General features: G+C 39.8%; 1 protein-coding gene across 2 annotated transcripts in view; it reads left to right on the forward strand.

Annotated features, from left to right (window-relative positions):
* The window catches only part of dscaml1 (DS cell adhesion molecule like 1), a 112,505-nt gene extending 98,574 nt beyond the window's left edge, over positions 1-13,931 (forward strand). Inside the window, exons 22-35 of one of the 2 annotated variants that reach the window (XM_089013919.1) lie at positions 1-88; positions 2,491-2,608; positions 2,693-2,856; positions 2,945-3,043; positions 4,084-4,272; positions 5,328-5,456; positions 6,233-6,391; positions 6,622-6,777; positions 8,522-8,552; positions 8,678-8,796; positions 8,923-9,075; positions 9,267-9,461; positions 10,731-11,039; positions 11,848-13,931. The exon at positions 1-88 is cut by the window's left edge and continues 66 nt beyond it. In XM_089013919.1, coding sequence (XP_088870045.1) covers positions 1-88; positions 2,491-2,608; positions 2,693-2,856; positions 2,945-3,043; positions 4,084-4,272; positions 5,328-5,456; positions 6,233-6,391; positions 6,622-6,777; positions 8,522-8,552; positions 8,678-8,796; positions 8,923-9,075; positions 9,267-9,461; positions 10,731-11,039; positions 11,848-12,395 — 2,457 coding nt within the window. In that variant the 3' untranslated portion in view covers positions 12,396-13,931. The remainder of the gene's footprint in view (positions 89-2,490; positions 2,609-2,692; positions 2,857-2,944; positions 3,044-4,083; positions 4,273-5,327; positions 5,457-6,232; positions 6,392-6,621; positions 6,778-8,521; positions 8,553-8,677; positions 8,797-8,922; positions 9,076-9,266; positions 9,462-10,730; positions 11,040-11,847) is intronic. The other variant, XM_089013920.1, reaches the window with a different exon arrangement.
* The last annotated feature ends 7,708 nt before the right edge of the window (positions 13,932-21,639 follow it).

A 21,639-nucleotide genomic window follows, 5' to 3' on the forward strand; every position in this document is an offset into this window, starting at 1 on the left:
CAGCAATACTTAATTTGGGCTGCAGCCGTCACCACTGCAGGACGAGGAAACTTCAGCGACAAGGTCACTGTTGAGCCCGCTGCCAAGGGTGAGGTCCCATTGTGGAAAAGTGGCTTTCGGATGTGAGATGACTTGACTTGTCCACTGAGTTAGTCGGCGAGTACTGTAGAGAAGCTCTTCAGTGAGTTAATGATCCATTTCAAAAGACAACTTATACCCTACTGCATATATCTGAGAAGCTCATCTGAGATACACCGTGTTTGGATCTGTGTGTCTGTTTTGTGCAGTTTCTTGGTGACCAAAAAGTACACACCAAGTGTGACCATCCATGTAATTTTTTTCTCCACCGTATTTCCACTCAATGCCTGTGTTATACTGCCCGTTTTCATGCAGCATAGCATGGTGCTCTATTTGATTTCTAGGTTCAGAGGGGCACCGGATAAAGTACTCTAAACCAAGGATGGTGATTGAGGGGCTGCATAAGGCTAAGAAAAAATGGCATGACGGGAGAAGTGTTAACAAACACCCCAGACTATGAAAAGCCCAGTAAAATCAATAGCCGGTGGATTAAAAGGAGAGAAACAACACTAGAGATGGAATTTATAAATACTGTTTTTGGTGTTGTTGTTGTTTTTTTTTGTGACTCCCTCGTGTAAGATTTTTCCTGCGTGTTTGTGTGTTGTGTGAGTGTGTGATTGACAGCTGTAAATGACCCCTCCGCAGGCTTGCCCACTCAATACTTCATTTAACCAAATATAAGTGTACTAGAGTGCTGGCGTTAAGAAGCCTTGCCAGGGAAAATAAGTGGAAGGCTGACGAGGCCCCTGATTGAATGGATTTTTTTTTTCTCCCCGTCATATCCTCTCGGCTCATTCTTTATCACGTTCTGTTTATTCACATTGTACTTTGCTGGGCAATGTCATTTGTTACGGTTTAGCACAAGGTTTGAGCCATCACATGCAGTCGAGGGAGACATATTTTAATCTGTTTTTGGGCTTCCAATTGGGAACAATTTAGAAAAAATTGAACTTTTTTGGGGGGTTGACAAGTATACTGGAGGGTGTTTTAAATATCCAATACTGGTGATGTGGTAAATGAATTGTTTTATATAATTATTCAGTGGGTCAGATACAAGCTGTTAGCTTTTGTTATATTTATGAAGTATCATATTTTCCGGTGTATAAGGCGCACTGGAGTATAGGGCGCAAATGGTGAGCATAGTATTGCTTTTTTGAATGTTGCTTTGCCAATGACAATTTTGTGTTTGGGAGCCTTTTCCTGAGCATCTTCATCTTTATTCAGTTTATAGAGTTGCTTGTTCTGTAGCCACAAGGGGACATAAGCCAGTGTCTTCTTGTGCCCGGATAAATACAGAGGGTTTTGTCAGGAAGGGCATCCGACGTAAAAGCTTGGTCAAAACAAACATGCGAATCAAAACTGAATATAGAGGTCACTGATTCATTGTGGCAACCCCCAATGAAAGTGTATTTTCGTTTTCCATATATAAAGCGCACCGGAGTATAAGGCGCACCTTCAATGAATGATAAGAGTTTTCCAAGTATAATATATAAATAGATGATAGTTTTCCAAATATAAAGCACACAACATTATAAAGTGCTACTGTAGAGGCTGGGTTTACGCGCTACCTCTTCTACGAAGGAAAATGAAGTCGGTGGCTGCTGACAGTTGTTGCGAGACCTGGTTTGGCTCAACATTACTTCACATATAAGGTGCACCTGCGTATAAGGTGCACCTTTTGAAGAAAATGAAAATTTCATCTTTTGAAGAAAATGAAGGCTTTTGGGTGCGCCTTATACCCCGGAAAATACAGTACAGTAAAGTCTCGTTATATCGATATTCAAGGGAGTCCGAAAAAATATCGATATAACCGGGACTATCGATATATCCGACCCTGTTTGCATGTAATTTTCTCCGTGCGTGCATAGAACTAGTATCGATATAACCGGGACTATCGATATATCCGATATCGATATAACGAGACTTTACTGTATTTCAAATAGGTTTGGAAAAGGCATATTCGGGCAAAACGTTTTTTTAATGGTTTTTGGGTGCACCCCATATACCGGAAAATACAGTATGTCAAATAAGTCAGCTAATTTAAGTGTGGCCTTTTCTTACGTATGTACCAGCAGTAGGAGGTATCTCCTAAAGTACACCGAAGTATGTCAAATATGTTTGGAAAAGGCATATTGTTCTTTGTTTTATTTTTTAATGGCTTTTGGGTGCGCCTTATACACCGGAAAATACGGTAAGTACAATCCACCAGACATATGAGTGGAGGATAAAATCTGTGGGCCTGAACCTCAATCAAATCCACCAAATTATGTTACACAACCTGAGCCACAACTTAGACCCGTTCTGTGATGAACTACACTCTCAGTCTGCCAAAATACACGCTAAACTTCACCTGCCGCTGCATGAAATTAGTGCCACAAGCGTCTTCATGCCTTCTTTTCCATATTCAAACAGCCCCTGCCAAGATCCTATCATTTGGGGGTACGGTGACCACTCCATGGATGAAAGACGTACGGCTGCCTTGCAACTCTGTAGGCGAGCCAACACCAACCATAAAATGGACTAAAGACAGGTAAAAAATAAACGACACAGAAGTGAATCAATGGAGCCTAAATTCAAACAATGGTGTAAAATGTAATGTGTTTGTCTCTGGTAGTGAGAACACAGCTATCCCAGTGTCTCTGGATGGACAACGTGTGATTATGGCCAATGGCACTCTGGTGTTACGCACCATCAAAGCTGAAGATTCTGGCTACTACACCTGCACGGCCACCAACACGTTGGGCTTTGACACCATCATCGTCAATCTTTTAGTGCAAGGTGGAAAACTGGCTGCATCTGCTGATGTTTATTCTTGGGCGTGTGTGGAGGGAGCGTTTTAACATTCGTTGTGTCTTCTTCTGTGCAGTTCCCCCAGACCAGCCTCGGCTCACTGTGTCCACGACCTCCACTTCTTCCATCACTCTGGCCTGGATACCAGGAGATAATGGCGGAAGCTCTATTAGAAGTATGAATACATAGGACTTTTTTTAAATCCATTTTTTTCATTACATTTTATGAAATTTATTGGATTTTTTTTAGCATAGCTTTACCATAAGGTTGATAAAGTGAGGTTACATTACTCAAAAAAAAAATGTTACCTCAGTCAAGGAAACATATTGGATCTTTTTAATTTGAGCAGCAAATATCATACCTGTCAAGACATACGTTTTCTGCGGGGTTTTTTTTTATCATTTCAAATAATGTATGGCGTACTACAACTTTTATCCGGGATTTTTTTTAAAATTGTGAGCCGATATTACAAAGACCATTTTGGCTCAAATCCACTGCTGGTAGCCAACGACAATGCTGCTGCCGATCGCTACTATTGTCACGACAAACCAGAAAAAATAATCATAAATTGTATTTTATTTTTTTTTTTTTTTCCATTTTTTTAGCGCTGTGTATTGTTGGATTGATAAAAGCATAACATGCGCATGCGCGGTAAGCCGTCTGCATTTCCGCTTGTATTATCTTTTTTTTTTAATCATTTCAAATAATGTACAGCGTTCTCCAACTTTTATACGGGAACGTTTTATAAGGGCAGCTATTATCCAAGGTTGACATCCTTAATTGAGTGTCGATAAGTGTATATACTTTACCCCATATAATTGATCAAACAATTAACCCAATGCATGTAAACTGAAGAACACAGTATGGAAAAGAGGTAAACAAGGACAAAAAGTGAATATGGCAGGAAGATGTTTTTTCCTTCTAACTGATTTCATGTTGTGTTTTACAAAATGAAAATAGATGAAAATTCATTACCCTCATTATAAAATATGTTTTGAAGAGTACGCTTGAGGTTTTAAATTAACCTCGGAAAACTAGGGTGTCCTTGAAACTGAGCTTTGTTTGAGGTCATTAGAACAGACTAATACTCCCACCTAGTGGAATGTAGACGTAGCCGTGTTTGTCACTTAACAAAATGAAGGCCAAGGATGCTGTTAGTTTCTAAGTGATGAATGTCATTAATAGATGTGACACTTTTGTTTGTTCCGTGGGCAGGTTTTGTGCTGCAGTACTCTGTAGACAACACAGAGGAGTGGAAAGATGTTTTCATCAGCTCAACCGAGCGCTCCTTTAAATTGGAAAACCTACGCTGCGGCACCTGGTACAAAGTCAAGCTGGTGGCGAAGAACAGCGTCGGAGCGGGACGGATCAGTGAAATTATTGAGGCCAAGACCCATGGACGAGGTGAGACTCACCTCAAAGAACAGAGAGTGTTGTCATTCATTGTGAAATGACAACCGATACAACGAAAACCTTTTGGATGTTACAAAAATATTGTTTGCGTTAAATAGTCGCACACAGTCAACTTGCTAACTTAATCATGTTCGGCAAAAAATGTCCACCCATTCAGCACACTTTGTGAAAGCGTCATCTTGTGCACTTTAAAGAGTGCAAGTCAAAGTGTGTTTTGATTTAATTGATGTAGATACTGTATATTAATATTAGTTCACAGTTATGTTGCCTAAATGTTACCATAAGCCTAACATATAAGACCAAAATACTTCCATTTACTCATTTTCAACATTGCTTATCCGAAACAGGGTTGAGATTATATTAATATTGAAATGAAAAAATATGGCAATGAGATGTCTTTCAAAAGTACAGAGACGTAGGTGCTGGCAGAGATTTTATTACAACAAAAAGCGCGGATCCGATGATTCCACGGACCCGGAATAACGTGACAAAATAAACCACAAAAAGGGGTACATCAAGTAGGCGGGCGGGAGCAAACCATCCAGCCTAACAAGCTCGGAAAATAAAATGGCACACGGGGGCACAATAACTTACGCGATTGCTAAATTAGACAAACGCACACCTCGTTCGCACACCTTCTCAATGATCTCCTTCTTCTCCTCGACTGTAATTTTGCTTTGTGTCTTCTTCGGCTGAACACGAGTCTGTGGTGGGGTCTTTTTTGGTCCCATAACAGCAAAAGTATCTGTAAAAAACTCCTTGGAGGCGATCGATGTGTGCATACAGAGAAAGGGGGTGTGGAAAGGTAGGCCGGCTGGGGCGCTGTTCGGTCGTGTACTTTGATGTTCTTCCGCCGAAGATTACTCCGCCAGCCGTGGTGGGTGTGCATCCCGAAAAGTAGTGCTTAATCCACGGTTTAATTTTCATAAATTTAACGTTTGTAAAAAGAAAAATTCGTAAGGAGAGGTGTTCGTAAACCGAGGCCCCACTGTATTCAGCCTTGCTACCCAAAATCTGTAAATAACTGTGGTCTTGATGATTTCCAGAGCCCCAGTTCAACAAGGACCAACCCGTTTTCACCCACATCAACTCCAGTCACGCCCGCCTCAACCTGCAAGGCTGGGCCAGCGGTGGCTGTCCGATTGGTGCTGTGACACTCGAGTTTCGCCCGAAAGGTGAGTGGTTTCCATCTTTGTTGATAAAATCGTTCTAATCATGATCCAGTGGTGGGCCGTCAAGGCCTGCAAGGCCTTTTCTGCTGGCCTAAAAATATCTGGATCACAGACTAATTTGAATTATATTTTGTCCCTGAATTTTTATTAAATATAATTGCAAAATTTCTTTCAGCTCTTTTCATTGTTTTCCCTTGTTGTACTGCTTCCAGATGTGTTTCATATTTAAGCATTTAACCGCCATCATTTGTTACCAGAGTCAAAAATCTATCTGGACGCCTTCACAATCAGTTCTGCGGGCCTTTGAGCATAAAAATCAATGTCGATGAAACTATTGATTTAACCAATCAGAGTTTGAGTTGGCAACCCAAGGCCTGCTTGAAGGCACTGGAGACGTCAGTTTTCGCAAACTATGATTGGCTAGTCACATGAATGGCTAGTCACTAGCCAATCGTAGTATCACTAGCCACTAGTGATAAGAGTATATTGGCCAGAGCTAGCACACTGTATGTGTAGCGAGCTTTATAAGCAAATATAAAGCCATTTTCAAGACGGACTTTTCAAGAATAGATGGACATCATTAATAAAGGTTGGACAGCTCTGAAGCTAGCAAAAGTAGCAAATGACAGTATTTCTCAAGTTTCTTCAAGTCACAAGTTAATTCCTGGCTAACACTCACAGCATTGGTTTGATTCAGACGGAGCACAACTGAAGGCCTAAGGTTGACATGCACGGCCCGCCACTGTCATGATCTAACAGTAAATGGTGAAATGCTTCAGGTACGTGGGCATGGCAGAATGTGCGCACCAATGCCACCAAAGAAGTGTTCCTGGCTGAGCTGCGAGAGGCCACCTGGTACGAACTTAAGATGAAAGCCTGTAACAGTGCTGGCTGTGGCAACCAGAGCTCCCAGTTTGCAACGCTGGATTATGACGGCAGTGAGTTGATGATACTTGAACCTCATACTGTCCGATATGATCGTCATCTCCCTGGTGGTTTCTACTATCTTTGTGACTGCTTTATTTCCTGTTTATGATAGTTGTCCATGTTAAGCGCTTTGCTACAGCTTCAGCTGTTGTGAAAGCAATAAATCAAGATGTTATGTATCGTATTAGATTTTATCTCTTCTTTTTAGATTTATTAGTGTTATTTAATTATTTTTGCTCAGGTACAATTCCTCCCATCAAGTCTCCTTTGGAAAAAAATGACGACGTCAAGAAGCTGTTTTCTATCGGCTGTCCAGTGATCCTGGTAACTCTTGGCGTGGCGCTCCTCTTCATCATCCGCAAGAAACGTAAAGAAAAAAGGCTGAAGCGACTGCGAGGTGAGAAGAGATGTAAACAAGTCAGAGGTGTGAGTGTAATGAGTTGGCAATCAGAACAAGGCAGCCTGAAATGGGAAAGGACTTCAAACAGATGTTGGAATTAAGTTTTACCTCAGCCAATGAGTTGTTTTGTGTTTGTTTTTTGATGTTTAAAAGCTTTATCTTGTTTGTATGCTTAGTTGGGGTCTATTTGAGGCGAACAGACACAGCCTGTTAAATTGTCATCATTGAGTCAGTGATCTATCTAACCCAGGGCAAAAGGGAATATTTAGTACACTCCTGCACAAGAAGATATCATTAGCCAGGTTACAAATGTATCAATTCATGCCAAAGGCCACTCATTAAAATGTCTACGTTCTGTTGGTTTATGTATGTTGATGCTTGTGCAACGGGACGACTTGGAGGGGTGTCCATGGGTCGTCCAGGGGAGTGATATTCAAATCAATAAGGGAGCATTTTACTATTATGACACTTGAATCTGCATGTAATCACAATAAAATGCTTGGTTAGAGGTTGCTGAGGTCGGCCGTTGGTCGAGAGGCGCCCACAAAGTGGCTTCATGAAAACTGCGCCCCTTGCCGGCAGTAAAAGACAATCTTCCTGTGTTCGAGCCTTTGTGTCAGTGAAAATCTCTGACATTTGTTTTTTGTATTGATGTACTTATTTATTTATTCATGTTTGTTTGTTTGTTTGTTTGTTTGTTTGTTTTATGGAACACACAGCTTCCTGTGTTCATGTTTTAAAATTCTACTACCCTTCCACGTGAAATCTAAATCTCAACATTTTCCAGAGTGGTTAAACCTGAAATCAAACCCCCAGAAAATAAAAATTCCACATTTAGAAAGTTCAATTGTAAATGAATAACTCCGTTCCATGTGGACGAGTACATTTTGATTTTAGAAAGCTTTTGTTATTTTGTTTTGGTTTGTTTATTTATTTGGCTCCCAGAAAGTGTGTGTAAGGTGAAAAGTGTGTATTCCAAAAATTAATTTCCCATAGGAAATCATTAAAATGAGAGTAATCCGTTCCCAGGTCCCCATAAAACATAATTTTCTACTAAATATGCCTTAAAACTACACAATATACCTTATTTTATGTACAAGAAATGTGCTATTGTATTTTAATTAAAGAAATAAACTGTAGTGCCGATGACCATTTTGGGTTTGGGAGCCTTTTCAGAATCAGAATCAGAATCATCTTTATTGCCATGTATGTAGAACACACAAGGAATTTGTTTCCGGTAGAACACGCTGCACTAGTATCGTTGTCAAAAAAAAACTGCTAAGTGGCACTATACAGTTCTATTTTGGCTACTGTTGAAAGAGTTCAAAGAGTTAATGGCTTGGGGGAAGAAGCTGTTTAAATGTCTGCTGGATTTGGTGCGCATGGATCGGTAGCGCCTGCCTGAGGGGAGTAGCTGGAAAAGGTGGTGAGCGAGTTTTACTGAGCGAGTTGCTTCTTCTGTAGCCACAAAGGGACATATGTCTTCTTGTGCCGGTTCCAAGCCCGGATCAATACAGAGGGTTGTGTCAGGAAGGGCATCCGACATATAAGCTTGGCCGAAACAAACATGCGGATCAAACCTAAAAAATGGAGGACACTGATTTGCTTTGGCGACCCCTTAAAGGGAAAAGCCGAAAGGAAAAGAAGATTTAATTATTTATTTTATTTTTTTTTTTTTAATTTTATGATTTTTCCAGAAAATAACACATTCTTGTATATGTATATATGTATTTTTTTACAGATGCCAAAAGTCTGGCAGAGATGCTGATCAGGTAAGCGATAACTTCAACTCTTAACCTTAATATCAGCTTCCCAAATACACACATCACCCAAACGTTTGGTCCAATCCCAGCACTGTGACTATTTGTGCGTGTTTGTGTGTGTGTGTGTGGACTAGTAAAAACAACCGAAGCTTTGACACCCCGGTGAAGGGGCCGCCTCAGGGCCCGCGCTTACACATCGACATCCCGAGAGTGCAGCTGCTGATCGAAGACAAAGAGGGCATCAAGCAGATCGGTGAGAGGAAGGCAGAAAGAGCGAGCAAGAGAGACAGAGTGTTGTTGTGCTTGCATCTATGAGCACGGCACAGGAATAATAAAGGCAGGACTCGTTTATCAAAGCTGTTTCTACCTTCTCGAACAGGCGAGGACAAGGCCACCATACCTGTGACTGACACGGAGTTCAATCAGACCGGGAACCCGCAAAGCTTCTGCGCAGGTGTGTCCGTTCACCACCCTGCTCTCATCCAGAACACTGGTCCTTTGATTGACATGTCAGACATCAGACCAGGAACCAGTAAGTGATCCTTCTCCTCGTTGGGCCTTGTGAGACAAATTTGACGTAACTGAAGCAGTGCGTGATCATGCAAGTGTCGATATGACCTACATGTCTTCCTGGTTTGCTGAACCCCACCTAAAGTGTCTTAAGAATCTCATTTGGCGAATTTTGGCTCCTGACTTGAAACGTAGTCTACGTTCACCCACCAGATCCAGTTTCGAGAAAGAGCATCAAATCCGCCCACAGCATCAGGAACCGATACTCCAGTCAGTGGACTCTGACCAAGTGTCAGGGTTCCACACCGGCCCGCGTTCTCGCCTCGGATTGGCGCACTGTTAGTTCGCAACATGGCATCACCGTCACTGAGAGCGACAGCTACAGCGCCAGCCTCTCGCAGGATACAGGTTGGTACATGGGTGACATTGAAATATTTACTACACAGCAGTAGTTGTATCACATGAACAATTTTGTGCTCTCTATGTAAAAAAACATTTGTATTTTATTTTATTTTATTTTATTTTATTTTACTTTATTTTATTTTATTTGTCTTTAATTTTTAACTCATTCACGGCCAGACGTACAAAAATATGTTCACTCCTGTGCCAGGATTTTTGTCATTGTCACTTGAATTCCAGGACCTGCATAATATTGAGTTTTAAGACTACATAAACATTCAATGCAGTGTAAGAAACCTAAAATAGTTATTTCCTAAATTATATGGGTCTGGATTCATATGAGCATGAAATGAGGGCGGCAAAGCCTGTAAAGTGTCCTTGAGAGTTTTGAAAGGCGCTTATAAATAAAATGTATTATTATTATTATTATTATTATTACTTAACAGGAAAAAAGGGAAATGCTGCCCCTTGTGGAAGGGATAAAACATTGGCAGAAGTCTGGCCAGTTCACAAAACACAAACTCATTCAGCAAAGGCGCTTTGTCATATTTTCAATTCTCGTATAAATTTGTGAATGGCAATGAATGAGTTAATTTCTTTCTGTATTTCTGTATTTATGTATTTATGCATTTATTCATTCATTCTTTATTTAGTTATTTATTTTATATATATTTGATTTATATTTTTATTCATTAATATATTTATTTGTTTATTTGTATATTTATGTATTTATTCATTCATTTGTTTGTTTGTTTCTTTGTGTATTTATTTAGTTATTTATTAGTTTATTTTTATTTAGCTCTTAGCTGTGAATGTATGCTGAGTAGAATGGGTTGAAGTATTTGGGCGGGCTGAAGAGCTGAAGCAGGTCGTCATTTAGGACATTTTTCAGGACTAGATTTGACGACAATGCAATGCCACATTCTCAGAAAAGCTTCGCAGGGGCAGAGCTACAGAGTGGCCATAGCTGGCTAACGCCACCCCTTGTCTCTATGTTGCATTGCCACACAAAGGGGATTTTTTTTTATATCTGTGATTTAATTTTCACATGGGTGAAGCACTATTAGACGCCTATAAACATTTATGCTGAAAAGAATAGATACCCCACCCCATCCCCTTTCAAATTGCTGCTGTGGACTGCAAATTTCCCCATACGAATAAAGGTTTTCTGATTCTGATATATATAAATATATTTAGATGCATTGAATTATTCAAAACTATTTCATGAATGCAGCTGGCAGATATTTTTGTGATGCTGTAGTACCTTCATTTCCGCAGATAAGGGTCGTAACAGCATGGTGTCGACGGAGAGCGCCTCGTCCACCTATGAGGAGTTGGCTAGGGCGTACGAGCACGCCAAGCTGGAGGAGCACCTGCAACACGCCAAATTTGAGATCACAGAGTGCTTCATCTCCGACAGCTCGTCCGACCAGATGACCACAGGCACCAACGACAACGCGGACAGCATGACGTCCATGAGCACGCCATCGGAACCCGGCATCTGCCGCTTCACCGCCTCGCCGCCCAAGCCCCAGGACTACGATCGCGGCAAGAATGTAGCCGTGCCCATCCCACACCGCGCCAAGAGTAAGTCCTTTTCTTTCCTAAGTAAAAATAATGACAGTGATATCTTGGATTCTAAGTGGCTTGAGTTAAAATTTGAGATCTTAACACTGCATGACGACAACAAAATCCGCTTAACTACCCTGGCAAGCAAATGTAATAAGCTCTAGTTTGGTCAATGATGAAGCAATTCTTCCAAAAAGAGGCTTCAAGCTGTTTATTGCTACTACTACGGCAGTGAAAGTTTGCTATCAAACAAAGAACTATACAGATAGACTAAAATATATATATATATATATATATATATATATTTAAAATGGGTCACTTTTTATAACTTAGAAAGGTGAGCTAGCTTAATGCTCTCATTATTATTATTATTATTATTAGTATTATTATTATTATTAGTATTATTATTGCTATATATATTTTTTACAGAACCACAATGTTTGCAAACCGCGTTGTCAATATAAATCTAAGATTGAGAAAACAAAGAGCGAACAAAACTTTGAATACCATTACTCGAAGCCACAGGTGTCAAAGTCAAGGCCTGGGGCCCAAATCTGGCCTATCACATCATTTTATTCGGCCCGTGAAAGCAAATTATGAAATTCCAAGTCCGAACCAAAACGTCAAATTGTCCTATGTAACACACACACACACACACACACACACACACACACACACACACACACACACACACACGCATACACACACACACACACACACACGCAAACATGTGGCCCGCGGGAAAAAAAATGACTTTGACACCTCTGCTGGCCGACCTTGACGCATTCCTGTCCACCAATGAATTGAAACTTTGTGACTACTTCAGGTGACTACTGCAACATCCCCCTCTACATGAAGTCAGACCCCTTCTTCCGAAAGCAGTCCGACCATCATGACCCGTGCCCAGTGGTCCCCCCACGCGAAGCCTCCATCCGCGGCCTGGCCCAGCGTACGTACCGTCATATGACGATGGACTCGACTAAACAGCAGGCCCTAACCATGGGCCACTCTGGCCTGTCCAACCTCACGTCTTCCGGGACGTCTGCTGGAGGAGCTTCTGGAGGTGGAGGCATGTCCACCAGCTCCAGCTGCTCCACCCTTCCCCAGAGGACTGTCACTATGGCCACAGGGGCTCAGAGCGCAGCGGTGGCGGCGGCAGCTACCGCCGCCACTGCCGCTGGGTCGTCATCATCCTCCGGAGGGGCTGTGGGAGCCACGGGAGGCACGCCTGGTGGCGCTTCCTCTTCCTCTTCTTCTAAGGTGGGAGGATCCAGAGACTCTGTTTTGGAGAGCAGCTCGTCAGGCCTTGGCAGACTACAGAAGCAGAGGGATGGGGGTGCCGGGGCCTACTCTAAGTCGTACACACTGGTGTAGCCTGACATTGCGGCGGCTAGTTAAAAAGATTAGCAGTCAAATGTGGGGTGAGGGAAACACCAAGCCGCTCTTCACCCATAGGTGCCTGTGCTATGCCAGGCTGAAGGGGGCTCCTGGGGCTCCCATGAACACTGCAGTGTGATGGAGTTGGGGGGGGGGGTCTCCACAGCACAGTCGGCTGCCTTTCTTTCGGTCTGTTTGTGTTTCTCCCACATCTTTCTGAGACCACTTCAAAACACACATCATTTATTTGTCCGCTTTGACCCCCAACGTATGCACAAAATCCTCTCCATAGGCTGAAAGAGGTGGTTGCTTGAATTTCTGTTATGTTTTAGGTGCAAAGGAACCCATATCACTGCATTGCACCACAGCAGGATACTTTTACCGTTATGCTTTGGCCACCTGACTTGCGGCATAAAATGTCTTTTGCCAGTGAGTCAGTACTCATTCATAGTGAGTACTAATCCCTGGAATATAATCTCACATGCAGATTCTCAAACCGGCGGTGTCCGTGCGTGCGGGTGTATATGTGTAAATATATACGGTACATGAGCACGTGTGGCAAGCACACAACGGTGGACCTTTTTAAAAGTCAATCTGTATGCTGAGCGTCCATACACGCAAACCCATAGTCCATTTTGTATTTAGGAAGCTGCATTTTGAATTTATTTTTCAATGATCATTGTTTGCAATTGAAAGAGAGGCAAAGGTTAAGAAGTAACTCATACGGGAGCCGTAATTATTCGTCAGTACTGCGGTTATTTTACCTGGAATCCTTTCTTTAACGTCCCCTAACATCATATCCATAAAAGGTCACTGTGCTTGGCAAATACATCAAGCAGACTGACAAATGGCCTGTGCTCTCAAATCACTCCCGACTCACTATATTGTAGATTGCTCTTTTTAATCAGATGACCAATTTATAGCACTGTAAAAAACCTAGTGAGGATAGAGTAGACTATCCTGTCGACCATTGTTTCCCAACCTCGCATTGAAAAAATATCGATAAAATTGTAGCAACCTACAAAATGACAAAAATTAGCCTTCAAGTGAATGACAGTCCACTTCAAAAAAGTTAGCATGTTGTGTAAAATATCAATCAGAACAGACTATAATAGCTGGGATGGAATTGATGGTACCACAAAGACAGATATTTCATGTTAACACTGCTAGATGATGTGAAAAAATGTATACACTCCAATGCCAGGGTTTTTGTCATTTACACTCAAATTCCAGGACTCAAAAAATATTGAGTTTTAGGACTACATGAACATTCAATGCAGCATAAGAAACCTTAGAATATCTTCTTTCATTAAAAAAACGTGTTAATTCCTAAATATATGGATCTCTCTTTTTCTGTCAGCAGAAAAAGAGAGTTCATTCCTAAATTATATGGGTCTGGAGTTATATGAGCTTGAAATGAAGGCGGCTGTACAAAATACAATGCAATACATACATATTGGTTTATACAGCGCTTTAAAAACAGCTGAAGCTGGAAAAAATTGCTAACATGGAAAAAAGGGAAATGCTGCTCTACATCATGTAAATGTAAATTTCTCCACTGTGAGACTAATAAAGGCATATCCAATCCAATCCAATCCAATCACATTATCAATTCCCGAATAAATTCGAGAATGGCAATGAATGAGTTAAAACTGATTAATTTTTTTCCGTAATGTCCAGTTATTTTACATTTGACACCTGCAATATGTTCTAAAAGAGCAAGAACAGGATATCTTTGTCGCTATTATATCACACCCAATTAGTCTGCAGGAAATAAGAACACCAAATGTTGACGCTTTGTAGGTTTCTAATTCTTGGAATTGAAAGAAAGTAACTAATGTAACTATTTTTTCATGGATGGGATGACCATAATGATGGGTTTAAAAATGATCGTTCCCTCTGGTTCATGGCTCTTCACAATGTTAGAAGATGGTAGTAAAATCAGCAGGAACCAAGGTGTTGACAAAAGAGATTATTTTAATCTTGTAGACAGTCCCTGCTGTGAGGATGGACGTTCTATCACATAATTTCAAAAAAATAACAATAAAAACAATTTAGTCCGGACCTGTCAGACCGCAACCTGCTTTTCCAAGCAAATGGGGATTTCATTTGACCAGTTATGGCTCAGCATTTTTAAATGTGTTATGAAGCACCAAATACAAAATCAAATAACCCCGAACCCTCTCCCACATCAACCCCCCAAAATAGATAAACATTCATAAGATTACTATAAATATCTGGTCTTTGTATTGTGTTCAATTGAAGGTCCCAAAGGAAGTCACTCTATTTAATTTTTATTCACAGTACATTTTACTCACATGCCATCTTTCTTGGAATGTGTCAGAGATATGACAGTCAGACACCGTGGACACCGTGGTGACGCAGTCATCATGACATACGTCTCCTGCCGGCAGTGGGAACAATCTTTCTGGTTCCGAGTCTCTGTCCACGGTGTCTGACTGTCATATCTCTGACAGAATGATGGCTTGTATGGACTGTAACATTTTTCATTTAACAAATCTGTACATTTGACTACCCCGACTATAAAACATAATGCACATAATAAGAAAAATACAATTGGCTATACGAGAACATGCCACAAGATTACACCAAAGCAATACAATATTGTCGTACATACATACATAGCTTTGGCTTGAAGATAGGTTGAGGGCACAAAAATGGGGAGGAAAACTGTATTGCGATGAGGAAGCGGCGCATGAGTGATTGATTCTCAACACAGCCTTGATTGAAATGCTTAGTTAGTGAACACAAAAGAGACGACGCCTCCGTGTTTCGAGTTTAGCTTTATGCATGGTGCTCTACCTCTTTATTTGATTGACTTTTGAGTTTGTCACAATATACAGGTAGCATCCGACTAACAACCGGCTCGACTTACGACCACCCATACTTACAACCACGACTTCCAGACCCTATTTTTATTTATTTTTTATTCTACGCCTGGCACCGCAGCGCCCGAGCAGGCTGGCAATGCGTACGACAATTTTAGCCAGCCGGCATCTCACTCTCGCACAGAAATCGACCACGTGATTGCACCAGAGGGGAGAGTTTGTGAGTCATTTAGCCTCAAAGTTTCTATTTAACATTTTGAATGGATTTCAATTTACGACCATTTCGACTTACGACCTTTTTGTCGGAACGGAACTCGGTCACAAGTCGGATGTTACCTGTATTCCAGCAAAAGCATAATCCCATAATAAAGAATCAGTTAGGATTACAATCAAATAAAAAATATTAAAATAAAGTTGCTCTAAATGTTTTGCAATGATCAAACATAACCAAGAGCAGGACACTCGCAATAGAAAAATATTTATGTTTGTTTTAAAAAATAGATATATACAGTATAGCGATATATATGTACATATATATTTCTATTCAAATATATAGCAAATATATGACTGTTCAGAAAAAAATAACTTAGTTCAAATTGAAAATATATTCGAAAAAGATCACAAGACAATCGCTCCAAAAGAAATGACAGAGTTTAACGGGGAGTTTAAAGTCTCCCAGCCGAGAGTAAAATAAATAAATAAGTGCAAGGATGTTGAGGCTGCCTTCTGTTCTTCTTCTTTGCGATTCAGGCTGCATGTGGATGGGGCTTGGGAAATAAAGCACAGTTAAAGGACAACCGACGTCTCCGGACAAGTTGTGTCCATAGTTTGTAAAATTCCTTCAAATGACTTCTACTGAGCGTATTTTACAAAGATTCCACCGCATATAGCTATATTTTACGTTTTAAGACTTGCGCTGAATATTCCGCAAGTCTTGTTTTTCAGTTGGTGACGAGTCCGTACGTGACGTCACTGAAGGAACGCCCCTGACCGAAAAAAAGGACACATTGTAGCAGTCCTTCCATCACGTCAATGCTTGTTTGGTCTGAAAACCTCGTGTTGCACCAGAAGAGGGCGCCCAATATCAATATAAGGAATTTATCAGCCAACCAGTCATGTCTACAAGAGGTCGCCATTTTCTTCTGCCTCTTTTTGGGTGAGACATTTCCCCCCAATGTTGCCTCAAAATGGCACGGAATAAATTATTTAATCGATTGCAAACATGTATGCTTTCCTCTTCAGAACAATTTGAATCATATTCATAACTGGATATGTAACAAGAAAGCATATTCTCCGAATCTAAAGCCATTGTTTTGATTCTCCAGCAATGCAAGACGTCTTGGCGTGACGTCACGAACTGGGGGCGGGACTTTCGGATAATGCTCAATTCGCAGCTCAATTTTTTTTGCAGATTTTGGACACTTTAAGTCATTTTTACTGGTGTTTTGCATTTCACTAAAAATATCATACTTCGGTTTTTGGGTATTTTAGATGCTATAAAACGTTTTTTTTCTGATGTCAGTTAGGAAACATAAAAGTGACGTCGGTTGTCCTTTAAGTCGTGGTGTGAGATGATGTTGTGAGGTAGAAAACTAACCATGTGGGTTGAACTTTTGTTGCGAAAGAACGAAAATGTGTCCAAACATATTTATTTTTTGCTTGTTTTTAATCCAGTTTTTTTTCCTCACGATGCTAACATTCTACATAATGTTACATTGCATATAATCTTTCAAATATAAAGCACAAAACTACCGGCATTTCATTCATGATACTTGGACATCAAAGGATTTTTTTTCTTCCCATTTTTTCCAAAGTGGAATTTGATGTCAAATGTTTGAGAGGAACTGTTTTGTAGGCAGTTTATGGATTATTTAAACAATCTCTTAACTCGTTCACTGCCAGACGTGCAAAAATGTGTCCACTCCAGTGCCAGGGTTTTTGTCATTGTCGCTCGAATTCCAGGATTCACAGAATATTTAGTTTTAGGATTACATAAATATTCAATTCAGCGTAAGAAACCTTAGAATCTCTTATTTCAACAGAAAAAAATGAATTAATTCCTATGGGTCTGGAGTTATATGAGTTTGAAATGAGGGCGGCTCTCCAAAATACAATGCACGACATACATATTGGTTTATGTAGCGCTTTAACAACAACTAAAACTGGAAAAAAGCGCTAACATGGAAAAAAGGGAAATTCTGCCCCCTTGTGGAAAAGAAAAAAAACACTGCCAGAGGCCATGGCCAGCGCTTTATCTGCACCCAAGCATGAAAAAAAAAACTCGAACAAATTCGAGAATGGCGCTCTATATCATATTTTCAATTCCCGAATAAATTCATGAATGGTAGTGAATGAGTTAATGTCTCAAACAACAACAAAAAAAAACGATGTGACCCTTTTGTCATGGCATATGGAAGTTTTCTCACTGAATTTCTGCGTGATTGACCAAATTTGAGGAAAAAAATGATGCTCATACCGAATACCTTCTTTCCAGTGGATTGAAAAAAATAATTTACAGACGACCGAGTGTCAACTTGGCATCTCTTAACCAATGAGAGAGGCTTCCTTTCTGCTTCTGAACAGTCTGACATCATTTCATTCCGTCAATCAAAACCCTGTGTACATAGGAAAGTGTTTTTGTATAAATGAGTACTATTTTCGACATCTTCACTTAGATACCAGGGCACGATGTAAACGTTAAATTGAAGTTATTGTAATGGAACAAATGGACTTGATGACGAATTATTAAAAAAAAAGGATTGAAAAATTGCTTTAGCTTGATTTATTGTAAGAAATTCAGAGTGGGCAGTGCACAATTTAAATGATTTCTTCTTTTATTGGACCTTTTTTGTCTTCGTGTTTTTTTTTTTTTTTTTTTTTTTTTTTTTTGTGTTGAAGTTGGAATCCCACTTGAGGACACAGAAGCATTTGCATGTTGCGAACATTCTGCTGGGTGCAAAGTGGCAAATGCTGAAATGAGGGGGTCATGAAAACACTTTGAAAAGGCAGCACTTGTTCCTTAATATTAATTTTGCGGGCAAAAGTTTGATTTGATTTGCAATTGCTTGTGTTGAAATCAACATTTTCTTTTTCTATGAAAATGTAAAAAAAAAGGAAAAAAAGGAAAGATACTGAACACCTTGTGCAATAAAGCTATCTTTTTATGAACTGTGATGATACTGTTCTTTTATTTTCACATTTGATCTTGACATGGCCATTTTATTTTTCCGGGCTAAAAATTGCCATTTTTTAGCAGGCACAACGTAGAGTGCAAATGCCCAACCTGGTAGTTGAGTGGTTATTGCGTTCGAGCTTTAAACATCAGACTAAAAACAGCTTACTATACATGGTGGTTGTTTTTAGGGCTGAATACGCCTTACGATATATGGTACTTTTTTTTTTGCCTAAAAACACCTTACTATACATAAAAACACCTTACTTTACATGTCTTTTTTTCAGGCCAAAAATGCCTTCCTATCATGACCTTTTTTCCGACTAAAAACCGCTTACTATGAATGGCTGTTGTTTTTAGGGCTGAATACGCCTTACAATACATGCTCCTTTTTCTTGGGGGGGGGGCTAAAATTGCCTTATTATACGTGGTTGTTTTTTTTTTTAGAGCTGAAAACGGCCTACGATACATGGACGTTTTTTGGGGGACTAAAAATGCCTTAGTATACATGGTCGTTTTTTTCAGCTAAAAACGCCTTATTGTACATGGTCATTTTTTCAGTTAAAAATGGCTTACTATACCCGTACATAGTTGTTTTTTTGGCTAAAAACGGCTTACTATAGATGGTCATTTTTTTCAGTAAAAACACCTTACTATACATGGTAGTTTTTTTTCAAAAAAAAACGACTGTACATGATAATTTTTTTTTCGGCTGAAAACGGCTTACGATACATGGTCTTTTTTTTCCGGCTAAAACGCCTTACTATACATGGTGTTTTTTTCAGCTAAAAACACTTTCCTATACATGGTCATTTTTTCAGCAAAAAAACGCCTTACTATACATGGTGTTTTTTTCAGCTAAAAACACTTTCCTATACATGGTCATTTTTTCAGCAAAAAAACGCCTTACTATATATGGTCGTTTTTTTCAGCTAAAACGGCTTACGATACATGGTCTTTCTTTTCCAACTAAAAACGCCTTACTATACATGGTGGGTTTTTTTTTTTCATTTTAAAATGCCTTCCTTAGTCGTTTTTTTCCGCAAAAAACGCCTTACTATATATGGTCGTTTTTTGGGGGGGCTAAAAACACCTTATTGTCTCTTTTTTCGGCTAAAAACGCTTTACTATACATATTCATTTTTTTTCAGTCTAAAAATGCCTTCCTACACATGAGCTTTTTTTCGGACTAAAAACTGCTTACTATAAATGCCCGTTTTTAGGGCTGAATACGCCTTGCGGTACATGCTCCTTTTTTGGGGGGCGGGGCTAAAAACGCCTTATTATACGTGGTCTTTTTTCAGTTAAAAACGCCTTACGATACATGGTCGTTTTTTTTCCGGCTAAAAACGACTTACTACACATGGTTGTTTTTTTTGACAAAAAAATCCTTACTATAGATGGTTGTTTTTTTTTCAGCTAAAAACGCCTGGTCGTTTTTTTTATATACATAGCTAAATGCATGTTTTCCTTTCCAGCAAAAACTGGCTTACTCGACATGGTCGTTTTTTTCCGTTAAAAATGCCTTACTATACATGGTCGTTTTTTTCTAGCTAAAAATGCCTTACTATACATGGTCGTTTTTTTCTAGCTAAAAATGCCTTACCATACATGGTCGTTTCTTTCAGGGTCAAAACGCCTTATGATACAATGTCATTTTTTAATTAGAATAGGAAAGCCTTCAACAGTCACACTATGGGGAAATCTGCAGAAATGCCTGGGAATTAACCTGAAACTCAATCGACGCAAAGCATTCACTCTACCACTGAGCTAAATCTGCATTTGACTGGTTAAGAATGGACTTACGATACATGGTGTTTGTTATTAGCATATTTGACAATAAAGCTGACTGTGACTTTTTTTTCAGGCAAAAAAAATGGCTTACCATACGTGGTCGTTTTTTTCGTCTAAAAACGCTTTTATACATGGTCGTTTTTTCGGTTAAAAACAGCTCATTATACATGGTCATTTTTTCGGGCTCAAAACGCCTGATTATACATGCTTGTTTTTTTCGGCTAAAAATGCGTGACTATACATGGTTGTTTTTTTTCGGACTCAAAACGCCTTACTATACATGGTCGTGTTTTTTTGGCCAAAAATGCCTTACTGTAGTGTACATGGTCGTTTTTTTTTTTTTTTTTTTTTTTTTTTGGGGGGGGGGGGGGGGGGGGGGCATGCTAAAAATGCCATGCAAAATATGGTTGTTTTATTTCGGCTAAAAACGCCTTACTATACATGGTCGTTATTCACATGTCACGAAGTAGCGCACACGTGGCCTGCCTTGTGGCCAGGTCGTTAGAGTCTTTGCTTACCATGAAAGAGGTTCAGGGTTTGATCCTGACTCCGACCGTTCTATGTATTGTTATCATGGTTGTTTTTTTTTTTCGTCTAAAACGCCTTACTATGCATGGTTGTTTTTTTTTCAGCAAAAAAACACCTTACTATGCTTGGTTGTTTTGTTTGGGCTAAAAACGGCTTACTATACATGGTTGTTTTTTTCAGTTAAAAAAGCCTTGCTATACATGGTCCAATTTTTCGGCCATAAATGCCTTACTATACATCGTCGTTTTCATGCTAAAAATGCCTTGCTATACATGGTTGTTTTTTTCAGGCTAAAACGCCTTACTATACATGGTCGTTGTTTTCAGGCTAAAAACGCCTTGCTATACATGGTTGTTTTTTTCGGGCAAAATACGCCTTACTATACATGGTCGTTTTTTTCTAGCTCAAAACGCCTTGGTGGTTTTTTTGGGGGGATTAAAAACGCCTTACTATACATCGTGGTTTTTTTCATGCTAAAAATGCCTTGCTATGCATGGTTGTTTTTTCGGGCAAAAAACACCTTACTATACATGGTCATTTTTTTCGGGCTAAAAACGCCATCCTATATATACATGGTCGTTTTTTTTATCAGTGAAAGACACCTTACTATACAATGTATTTTTTTTGGGGGGGAGGTTCAGGGTTTGATCCTGACTCCGATCTTTCTATGTATTGTCATCATGGTTGTTTTTTTTTCGGCTAAAAACGCCTTACATCCATGGCTGTTTTTTTTTTTCAGCAAAAAACACCTTACTATGCTTGGTTGTTTTGTTCGGGCTAAAAACGGCTTACTATAAATGGTCGTGGGTTTTTTTCAGTTAAAAAAGCTATGCTATACATGGTCGTTTTTTTAGCTAAAAACACCTCAGTATACATGGTTGTTTTTATGGTTAAAAAC

Source organism: Hippocampus bargibanti, linkage group LG14, assembly GCF_051943395.1.
Source record: "Hippocampus bargibanti isolate YZ-2025 linkage group LG14, ASM5194339v1, whole genome shotgun sequence".
NCBI classification, from domain to species: domain Eukaryota; kingdom Metazoa; phylum Chordata; class Actinopteri; order Syngnathiformes; family Syngnathidae; genus Hippocampus; species Hippocampus bargibanti.